The sequence below is a fragment of the Lampris incognitus genome, chromosome 15 (genome assembly GCF_029633865.1).
Source record: "Lampris incognitus isolate fLamInc1 chromosome 15, fLamInc1.hap2, whole genome shotgun sequence".
Classification (NCBI taxonomy): domain Eukaryota; kingdom Metazoa; phylum Chordata; class Actinopteri; order Lampriformes; family Lampridae; genus Lampris; species Lampris incognitus.
In genome coordinates this window covers 34,793,349-34,805,154 of record NC_079225.1, presented here as the reverse complement: position 1 = coordinate 34,805,154, position 11,806 = coordinate 34,793,349, and the positions used below count along the sequence as shown (strand labels likewise).

Here is an 11,806-nt window from a genome sequence, read left to right as displayed (position 1 = left end):
TATGCTCGTTCTATCACATTTATAACCTCCCACACACCGTGATGCTCTTTTCTGTCTCTGTATGTCTTTGTTGCCTCCATCCTGTACATCAGCACCTAAACGCACAAACAATCACGATACAAAACTCTCTGGTATAACGTGACCATGGCCAGGGGAGGGACAGAACCTTCCGGTTCAGCTGAATGATAAGTCGCCTTCAATCTGTTAGAAAATTAATAATCAAATTAATAAACAAACACGTGTACAGAATCCTGATTTTATGGTTGTAACGTGGTCTGCTATGGATTTAAAAAGTAAATATAAAATCTTAAGCTGTGAGATAGAAGACTGAACCTGCAATGATGCACGGCACCACTGTGAAATACGATTATCATGCGTTTACGTGGTAACGTTGAATTCATCACTTTTTGTGAAGCTCTCTGTCATAGAGAAAGGGTCTGATATGGGCAGGAAATGCCAAGCTCATTACCTGATGGGTCTCTTTGGTCTAGTACATTGGGCGGTAGTCAGATTCGGCCCTGGCCAAAGACCCAGGCTCTTCTCCCCCCTCTTCCAGATCCTCCTCCAGGTCGTCCCCTAAACGTAGTTGACCCCACACACATACACATACACATACACAGAGAGAGACAGAGAGAGACAGAGAGAGAGAGAGAGAGAGAGAGAGAGAGAGAGAGAGAGAGAGAGAGGGAGGTTTATTTAGAAAGGTAGAATAGAGCAAGTTGATTGTGTTTGAATAGAGACTTAAGAAATGAATTGGCATCCTCCCAGTGATGGCTGGCTAGCTTTATTGAGATACAGTGGCCCAGTCTTTTGCACTGTTGCCTCACAGCGAGGAGGTCCTGGGTTCGAACCCCAGGCCGTCCCAGGTCCTTTCTGTGTGGAGTTTGCATGTTCTCCCTGCGTCTGTGTGGGTTTCTTCCGGGTGCTCCAGTTTCCTCCCACCATCAAAAAGACATGCGGTGTCCAGGTAGCATAGCAGTCTATTCTGTTGCCTACCAACACAGAGATCGCCGGTTCAAATCTCCGTGTTACCGCCGGCTTGGTTGGGCGTCCCTACAGACACAATTGTCCGCGTCTGCGGGTGGGAACCGGGTGAGGGTATGTGTCCTGGTCACTGCACTAGCGCCTCTGGTCAGTCGGGGCGCCTGTTCAGGGGGGAGGGGGAACTGGGGGAATAGCATGATCCTCCCACGCACTATGTCCCCCTGCTGAAACTCCTCACTGTCAGGTGAAAAGAAGTGGCTGGAGACTCCACATGTATCGGAGCAGGCATGTGGTAGTCTGCAGCCCTCCCTGGATCCGCAGAGGAGGTGGAGCAGCGACCGGGACGGCTCGGAAGAGTGGGGTAATTGGCCAGGTATAATTGGGGAGAAAAAAGGGGGGGAAATCCCCCCCCAAAAAATACAATTCCTTTTAAGAATACAATGTCGAATAGAGTGGCCTTATTAACCTACTACCAGATTTCATAAACTATAATCATGCACCACAATTTCAATCAATGAAAAAACAAAACTCATCTAGTGTGTCTTGGTGCAGCCTGTGTGGGGAACCCCCCCCCCTCAACAACGTGATATTTAATAGATGTTGAACTAACCCAACAGAAGAGCGGACTACTTCAGTTGACTGAACCGTTCAGCTATGGGATGGACCAGCTCAGTCTCTCCACTCCGTTGGATATTGTGATTTAAAGACAGCTGGTCAACAAACTGGCTGTTTGTATCTGTCCTTACAGCTCTTCTGCAGACGCATAACTGCCCTAACGGTCGCTTATTCGGAAATCCTCAGTGATGTAAAACTTGTTATACTCTATTCGCATGTCTCCACAGAGTCGCTTAGCTATCTTAGTCTTAGTGTCGTTTTAGGGTCAAAGTGACCCAATAATTGAGACGAAGATAAGATGTATCAGGTATTTTAATTACATTTTTACAATTGTATTAGTATAAAATCCAAAGATGGCCGGGATCAATGTGACCAGCAAACAGAACATGCATTGCTGATTGGTGAACAGAACCTGAGAGTTAATAAAATAAAAGGTGAAGTGTTTCCATTCTACCTACCTTCATAAATCATGCTTTATGCAGTCGTGCCTGAAATCTGCAGGACTCTGTCTCTCATGTGCCATGTACTGACAGTCTAAGCCTCCACACCACCTCGACTTGACTCTGCTCTCCTCTGCTAACTCATATTGACTTTCCTAAAGCTATATTGTGGCAGTTATATAGCCTTTATTCAACAGGAAGTGGAGATATACAGGAAACACAGGGTGAAGAGAGTAGGGGAAGATGTACAGAAAAGGTCCCCAAGGCCAAATTTGAATCAAGGATATGCGATCATGTCCAGGTGCCATGGCGATATATTCTGTTGCCTACCAACACGGGGATTGGCGGTTCGAATCCCCTTGTTGCCTCCGGCTTGGTCGGGCATCCCTACAGACATAATTGGCTGTGTCTGCGGGTGGGAAGCCAGATGTGGGTATGTGTCCTGGTTGCTGCACTAGCGCCTCCTCTGGTGGGTTGGGGTGCCTGTTGGGGGGGAGGGGGAACTGGGGGGAATAGTGTGATCCTCCCACACGCTACATCCCCCTGGTGAAGCACCTCACTGTCAGGTGAAAAGAAGTGGCTGGCGACTCCACATGTATTGGAGGAGGCATGTGGTAGTCTGCATCCTCCCCGGATTAGCAGAGGGGGTGGAGCAGTGACCGAGATGGCTCGAAGAGTGGGGTAATTGGCCAGGTACAATTGGGGAGAAAAAGGGGGGGAAATCCAAAAAAAAAGGATACACGATCATACCTGAGCTTACATGGTACAATATCTACCCCCCCCCCATATTGACTTTTCTAAACTAGGCTACCCATACAGAGATGCTCCGCTTTGCCTGACACCATACCTAAGCAGAAGTCAATGTTTCTGAGCATGGTGGTGACATCATCGGTGTGGATGGTGAAGTGGCTCATGCTCTCATAACCCAGTTCTGGATGCTCCATCTTGGATGCTTTGGCTGTGGCTGTGATTCTGTCCCCACACACACACACACACACACACACACACACACACACACACACACTTAAGAATTAAATATTAAGATGGGGTTTTTGTCAAGGATTTGTGTATGAGAAGTTAGTGAGCTAGGTGCATCATTAGTTTATTATTCTGTGGCTGGGAAATCTCTGAGGTGAAAGAGATTAGGATCCAGAATGCCTTTGCTGTAACTTTTAAGTGGGATTGTTATTCCAAAAGATGCCATTTGTGTGTCCACCGAAATCCTGCAATCAGCAATAAATACACACTCACTGACACACAGACATTCAAACATATAGATGGATCTTTGCTCGTTTCACTAAAAGTGTGTTGTTGTATAAGTGGAAAAAGTTTCATGTACCCATGCAAAGCGGTGCGCTCGAACACAAACACAAAATCAGGGCTTGCACTGGGGCTCAATTTAAGTCCATGCTGCTTAAACATCAATCTGAATACCCCAAATGTCTCTGGTAAGCAAGATATTACAGACAGGTGATGGCAGCCAGTCAGATCACATGCACACATGCACACTCATAGAGTAAGTCACCTCGGCTCTTCCTCATGAGGTTAGCCAGTGATGCAGACCAGGGCAGATTGTTCAATTTCTTTAATGGACAAGTAACAGGAGGCTGGTTAATCAGGTACATCATGAATTAGTAATGAGCAGGAAGAGTGCTAGCCTAGTTACTGTGTGCAAAACACTGGTAAGTGCACATCACACACAAAGCGATGCAATGTAACATGAAGACTGCACAGTACAGTGCAGTACAGTGCAATACAGTACAATACAGGGCAAACTAATCTGTGGACCCTCCGTTTGGAGAAGTTTTGCCATTTATTTTGCTAGAAATAGTTCGTCTACAGATCAGCTTTGAGATTCTTCATTGATTTTGACTTGTGTCACTTATCCCAACTATTAATTTCATGCATTTAAGGTTGCAAGTGTCATTCCTGTTTGCCGTGATGCAGCATCCATTTACAGCTCCTGATTTCAAAGCAGTGTGAGTCTTTTTTTTCCCTCCCCAATTGTATCCGGCCAATTACCCCACTCTTCTGAGCCGTCCTGGTCGCTGCGCCACCCCCTCTGCTGGATCCGGGGAGGTCTGCCGACTACCACATGCCTCCTCCAATACATGTGGAGTCGCCAGCCACTTCTTTTCACCCGACAGTGAAGAGCTTCCCCAGGGGGTCGTTGCATGTGGAAGGGTCACGCTTCCACGCTAGTGCAGCGACCAGGACACATACCCACATCCAGCAATGGAATAGGCTGCTACGCTACCCAGAAGCCCCGAGTTGTTCTTGCCACTTCAAAAGACTTCAACATTTCCTATTAAGCTAACTCGGTTCAAAAGCTCTGGTAAATTACGCAAGACTATGAAAAGTCATTTCCCAGATGCGGTCCAAATAATATTTGCCATTAATTGTTTGCATTCATTTTAGCCCAAAAAATGACTAATCGTTAGGGTTTACCTTGTGGAGAAATTTAGATTTTATTAGGTAACTAGACAGTCTGAAAAATGTGCAAATAAATCTGACATCCAATTACTTTTTTGCGATTCATTGCACCATTTTGCACCAACAGTGATTGTCCGGAGTGGCTAGAAATGTGCCCACAAATCTGGCACAATATAAGGTTGAACAACCTACAAGACGCTCATGTCTGCCTGCTACATTACCCAATTGCATGGCAAATAGACACATTCAAGTCTCTTCAACAGGGTCACGTAACTACAGAAGGCTGTTGCTGCAAAACACACAACTTACTTTTCCAGTATCACCTTGGCAATCTGAGAGTTTGATGGTGAGGGAAAGACAGAGATTGAAAGGAGAGGGAGAAAGTTCAACAAGTCCCCGATTAGTCTCATGCATCGATGACATGTCATAAACTTCTGTAGGACATTTCACGGTGTGAAAATAGCGTCATTAAATAGAGGCTGCCTTGTGCCAGAACGGCCTAATGGTGTTTACTGCCTGGTTCTCCCCCTCTGTCTTCTCAAACACCTGCTCTGGCAGAGGACGAAGTCACACATAAAACAGCCACACCTGAGGCTCACACACACACAGTCTCGCTCTCTAGCTGTTGTTCTCATTCACAAACACACACACACACACACACACACACACACACACACAGTCTCGCTCTCTAGCTGTTGTTCTCATTCACAAACACACACACACACACACACACACACACACACACACACACACACACACACACACACACACACACAGTCTCGCTCTCTAGCTGTTGTTCTCATTCACAAACACACACACACACACACACACACACACACACACACACACACACACACACACACACACACACACACACACACACACACACACACAGGAACTTCTGTAGTGAGTTCCCCTCATTGACTACATTCATTCACTCGCTCTCTTTCTCTCTCTCTCTCTCTCTCTCTCTCTCTCTCTCTCTCTCTCTCTCTCTCTCTCTCACACACACACACACACACACACACACACACACACACACAGGTACTTCTATAGTAGTTGTGAATTCCCCTCATTGACTTGACTACGTTCATTCCATAGCCCTTAACTCTCTCTCTCTCTCTCTCTCTCTCTCTCTCTCTCTCTCTCTCTCTCTCTCTCTCTCTCTCTCTCTCTCTCTCTCTCTCTCTCTCTCTCTCTCTCTCTCTCTCTCTCTCTCTCTCTCTCTCTCTCTCTCTCTCTCTCTCTCTCTCTCACACACACACACACACACACACACACAGTTCCCTCAGTGGAGACAGTGTGACGCAGACATTAGCAATAAGGCTGCTGAATATTGCATCAACCTGCCAGTGATAGGCCACCTCGTTGTATTTATAGAGAAGAGCAAGACTGGTGAGGAAGGAAGGTGTGTTTCAGTGGCGCTATCTGTCCATCTGCCTGTCTGCTGTTTGGCAGAGATGTTCAGCAAACTACCCCAACCAAGTTTAGTTTTGTGTGTGCATGCAGTTTGTTCAGTTAAGGTCAAACTTTCGGAGGCCTGGGAGGCCAAGTGAATGTCATCTGTTTGTTTAAATGAGGCTGAGATTAGAGATTGATAGCCCTTCTCACAATGGTTTAGCATTTGATTTGTTTTTGTTTTTTTTATCTCATAATTTGGTTTGCTATCTAGCAGAGAACCAGGTCCAACAAGCCAAAGCCCTAACCGTGTATTTGCTCCACCCATGTGCTAAATCAGCTGATTTTACTAACAAGTTTCTCTAGCTGAAGAGTGATCAGTTCATTAAAATCAGCCTGTTTAGTACATGGCACAAGTGCAAGTTACAGTGTTTATTCAGATGCTGCCTTTAGTGGGTTTCCTTGGTGCTGAAACAGCTGGGCTGCTGAAATCTCTGAAAATATGAACAGATGGAGGCTGAACTTCTCCAGGGAAGTTTTGAGCAAAGGCTTCTTTTCTTCGCAGGTATCTTCTTTTTTTTCTATTTCTGATTTCTCCCAATTTAGTGACCAATTGCTCCCTATTTTAGTTCAAACACCCACCCTCGTACTGCATGCGTTCGCCAACTGCATCTCTCCGGCCGGCAGTCTCGAAGGAGATGCCTCGCCACTTCCGTGACAAGGCGAATCCAGGCCGAACCACTGCTTTTTCTGACACACACAGAGACGCATTCATGTGAAGAACACAAGCCGACTCCGCCCCCCTCCCGAAGACAGCGTTGCCAATTATTGCTGCTTCATCGAGTCCGGCCATAGTCGGATCTGACGAGACCGAGGCGCGAACCCCGGTCCCCAGTGGGCAACTGCATCGACACAAAGCCGATGCTTAGACCGCTACACCACCACGGACCCCTCTTCGCGGGTATCTTGAACGAGAGCTGAAGGAGAAGACTAGCTGGAGAGCAGACACATCACTGAAGAATGGCCCGGGGTCTTCTTTGTCACGATACCCAAAGCCTCCTCACATTCTGTTATCAGAGAGCTGCCGTCTCCCTCATCCAGAGAGCCACCATAGTGTCCTTCTGCAGCACTGATGTAGCTAGGACTGGCAAATCCATTAGCATGGCTATCATAGCCACCAGCTAGCATATAGTGTCACCTGCATGAGAGGTGACATGTAGACTACGGGCATAGGTGATACTATACTCAGGGTTGCCATAGCCCCCATTCTGGAAACCAGTGTTACCTTGGCCTTTGGTGCCAGCATTGAAAGACTTGAAATCATAACCACTGCTAAACACACCTCCGTCTGCAGAATAGAGGTCATTGTTGGCCTGCTAGAAATCAATGGTGCCTGCCTAGTGGTTGGGCTTACATTCTTGGCAAGGGGCACTGGTGTGGCCATCTTGGTTGATTACAGAGCTACTACTGGCAAAGTTAAAAGAAGCAAATGAAAGCACTGGGTTTGAGCCATAGCTACTGGAGCCTGGCGCTCAGGCTGGGCACACATACTAGAGGACTTTTCAAATCTTTACCAATATTAAAAATGTGGGAGACTGCACATGTAAGGACAGATTTCACTGATTTTTTTTAAATTATTATTTTATCTTTCAGTCATCAGAATGCAAACCCAGCCAGAGGATGCACAAGCCAGTTCATTCTTAGTGCCGGTCCCAAGCCCGGATAAATGGGGAGGGTTGCGTTAGGGAGGGCATCCGGCATAAAATCTTTGCCAAATCAAATATGCAGCTCATACATCAAATTTTCATACCGGATCGGTCAAGGCCTGGGTTACCAATGATCACCACCAGTACTACTGGCCAGCAGGGTGCCCATCAGAATGCACACACTAGAGGATTGAGTCAAGACAGGACATCACACACTTATTTATGCTAACCATCAATTAGTGTCCCAACTCTCAAAATCATTCTATTTTAAACCAACAGTACAACACTTTGGACACCAATCACGATGAAAAATCAAAGAAAAAGACTCGCGGACACTCTTTTGATCTAATGTGGATTTCCAGTCGTAAATATCAAACACGTTTAATATTATTGGGGCAGCCCAGTCTGGTTTGCAAGTATATTGGAACGCTAAAGATTGAATCTGTTTATACCTTACACTACGGTAAGCCTTAGCTTTATGGCTGGATTTTGAGAGGCAGGGACATGACCAGCCTCACCAGAGCTGGTATAAGAGAGGCTGGGTGTGTAGACACTGGGTGTTGGATGATTACCTGAGCCATTGCCTGAGGAAAAGAAACAATGATTATTGGTTTAGAGTTCTAGGGGCAGCGAGAGCCAAGAACAACCTTTTTCCACTGTCACAAGGCCAACAGTTTTCCTTTTGGTACTGGAAGACAGGCAATGTTTCCAAGCAAAAAGGCATGGAATCCACATCACCCTAAAGAAGTGTTTTTATTGTGACAATTTATTTTTTTAAAACTGGAGCCAAGTTTGCAATGAGGTTTTTACTCCTGTTGTTTAATGGCTATTCAGGACACAGCTGAGGTTGATGTGACTTTCACGTCAGTTGAGGTTCACTGGCCACACCCTGACAACCAACATCTGATATCAATTATCAATCAATTAGCATGGCTTGAAAATCCTTTAAAAGAGGTCCTTAACGTAGAAGACTTGTATGAGAGCACTTTGTTGGTCTGAGTTGGAATGTCTTGAAAGGCAGTTATTTTTAGCACTTTTCAGTTAATCAGTATTTCTCAGTCTTGCCAGAAGTCCCATCAACTTCATCTGTGTCCTGGAATTAAAATGAGGTAGGTGAAATATCATTGCTACTAATGTTTTCTGAAATGATGCTGGATTTAACTTGAGACTTTCCTTGTAGGGTGATGTGGATTTTGTGCTTGTTGCTGGGAAGTGTTGCTTGTCTCCCAGTGCGAAAAGGTAAGGTTGTTTAGTCTGCTTAATTTTAAAGCTGTTATTGCTGCAGCTAACAACCCCAAATATTCCTCCCCCCCCCCCTTTTTTTTTAGGTTATGGCTTGACTAATCTTCCTCCAGCACCCAACCGCTTTTATCCCAGTTTTGATGAAGTTGGCCATCTCCCGGTCTTTGAAAAGCCACACTCTTATCCCAGTTTTGTTGACGTTGGCCATCTCCCGGTCTTTGAAAATCCACACTCTTATCCCAGTTTTGTTGACGTTGGCCATCTCCCAGTCTCTGAAAATTCACCATCTCCCAGTTTTGGTGAAGCTGGTAATCTCCCAGTCTCTGAAAAACCAGGCATTACACTAAGCGCCAGTGGGCCATTTTTCAACATGGCTGACTATGACTCAAACATGGTGCCTTCCTTTGATTCTGTTAGGTTTGTGAGTCTAGGGTCAGAAAATGAAGATGGCAGCATTGGTGCCTCTTCACAGATGTCTCAACCCAGCCGCTACCTGGACAGCTTTGACCCATTCCAGGCTAATGATGACTTGTATTCTGTAGATGGAGATATGTTTAGCAGTGGGTATGGTTTGAGGTTGGTGGGTGGCATGCCAGCATTTAGTGCTGGCATTAATCGCCAAGGTAAAGCTGGTTTCCCGGATGAAGCCTATGGTAACCCTGATTATAATGCTGGCAGTCGACATGTAGCCTCTCGGGGACATGCCGCTAGTATACTAGCTGGTGGCAGTGGTTATGCTAGCCCTAGCTACATCAGTGCTGGAGAAGGACACTATGGTGGCTCTCAAGATGAGGGAGATGGCAGCTCTCTGACAACAGGATATGCTGGAGGCTTCAGGGAAGGGGATGAGGAAGACCCTGAGCCGTTCTACCGTGATGTGTCTGATCTCCAGCCAGTCTTCTCCGCCAATGTTTATTCAAGTTACCAGCGAGGAAGAAGAATCTTTGCTCAAGCCAGCTCCTCCCCACCATCTGTGCTTGCTTCCAAAGGTGTTCGCAGCCGAGCTGTCTGTACTGACAAAATCTGCTAAAAGAATGCAAACGCTTGCATGGTAAGGCAGAATGAATGCAATCAACTTGACGGACAAACTGTTCTGGACCTGCTATTGCTGTTTCAACACATTTATTACTAATAAATGTTTTTAAACCAGTCTCTGTAGTTAAAGTGAAATGGTTTGTCACTCAACATACAAATTGTCAACAAGGGTTTCCAGTACAAAATTTTGAAATGTTCACTTACTATTGACTCTTAAGATTCTACAAGCTTGGTCTTGGTGGCCACCACAACCTCATACCATTTTGCAATTGGCCAAGAAAATAAGCAACCTCATAAGGTCTGCAGCTAATGCCAAGAGTCTTCCTTCATCTAAGCACTACAGCAAGTAACATGAGTTGGCAGGTTTTAATTGGTGGGACTTGATATGATTGGAAGGAAAACCTAACCTGTGTAGACAATGTCTGATTTGGATTACTGGCTAGCATACACCATCAACAAGGAAATTTATTTGAGCTTGGCACTAAACCTGAAAGATTGCATCTAAATGCCCTAGATTTTTATTTAATTAAAACCAAACCTTCAGCCATAAAGCCGGTTTCTAAGAACTGTGAACTGTCCTGGCTTGAGATACTTGAAGGTAATATCTTTGTTTACTGAGCTGCCATCCTTATTACCTGCAAAAATGAAGCCATATGTGGCTCCTCCATGGACTGTATGGCAGTCTCGACTAGCTTGACTGCAGTCTCCAAGTGGTCACTGTGGCGGCGGATGAGGGAACGGACATATTTGAGCTTATCATCCTGTTGTTTTGTAATGATCCCCACTAACTCCCTTTTCCGCTCCTCCAAGATGGCCACTAGGCTGTCGAAATGGCTGGAGAGCTGCTCTCTGTGTCGCCGACCTTTCTCCTGAGACAAAAAATGTTTATAACATTTGACAAAGCTACAATGTTCTGCAAATCTAATGATTGAACTAAAAAGATGCACACTTTTGGTACCTGCTAAGAAAAAAATATAACTTAAGTGTTGGGTGGGTAGGACCACTTAATTCAACGGCCAGAAGGTACTCCATCAAATGAAGCAGAAATGATGTAATACTGCTTACTTATAAAGGCCGGCTTAGTGTACTTCATAAATTTCATTGGAAGTGATGAAGGGCAAGATTAGGAACAAATATATTAGAGGGACGGCTGAGGTTGGATGGTTTGGAGACGAAGCAAGAAGACAAGATTGAGATGGTTTGGACATGTGTGGAGGAGAGATGCTGAGTATATTGGGAGAAGGATGCTGAATATGGAGCTGCCAGGGAAGAGGAAAAGAGGAAGGCCAAAGAGGAGGTTTATGGATGTGGTGAGAGAGGACATGCAGGTGGCTGGTGTTACAAAGGAAGATGCAGAGGACAGGAAGAGATGGAAATGGATGATCCGCTGTGGTGACCCCCAACGAGAACAGCCGAATGTAGTAGTAGTGGTAGTGTAATTCATAAATCATACAAAATCAAACTAGACATCACTACTAACCCAATGAGAGCAAAATTGATTCAAGTTTGAACTGGGTTTCCAGTTCTGTCTGATAGTCCAGCATTTACTAATGTTTCCCCACACAAGCTCTCTGGAGTTTACGAATCTTAATTGCAAACTTTTTATCACCTTTTGTCTTTAATGTATATTTATGCGTATGAGTATCAGAATGTCTGTAGATCTAAGGGGGTGTCGCTAGATTGGAAACTGAAAGATCTGCAATGAAAATTGGAGCCAAGGCTGTGATGAGTTAAATATTAAAATATTGATGTCATATATAGATAACTTGGCTAATATACTGTGTGTATCATAAGACATTGTGCAATGTTTTGGAGTGCTTGTGTGCAAGCTGTGTGTATGATTGTGTGGTTTTAACCTCTATAGTGCAGCAGATGTCCTCCATTTGAGAGATGAGCGCCTGGATGTGGTCGTTACTGGCGACCAAGATGGCGATGCTGTCACTCAACTCTGTC

The 11,806-nt window shown here is 45.3% G+C and overlaps 1 protein-coding gene across 1 annotated transcript in view; it reads right to left on the bottom strand.

Annotated features, from left to right (window-relative positions):
• Positions 1 to 487: 487 nt before the first annotated feature.
• Positions 488 to 11,806, bottom strand: part of trim54 (tripartite motif containing 54) — a 33,572-nt gene continuing 22,253 nt past the window's right edge. Inside the window, exons 4-8 of the mRNA XM_056294199.1 lie at positions 11,710 to 11,805; positions 10,489 to 10,722; positions 4,782 to 4,804; positions 2,887 to 3,011; positions 488 to 576 (exon numbers count right to left, since the gene is read on the bottom strand). Coding sequence (XP_056150174.1) covers positions 488 to 576; positions 2,887 to 3,011; positions 4,782 to 4,804; positions 10,489 to 10,722; positions 11,710 to 11,805 — 567 coding nt within the window. The remainder of the gene's footprint in view (positions 577 to 2,886; positions 3,012 to 4,781; positions 4,805 to 10,488; positions 10,723 to 11,709; position 11,806) is intronic.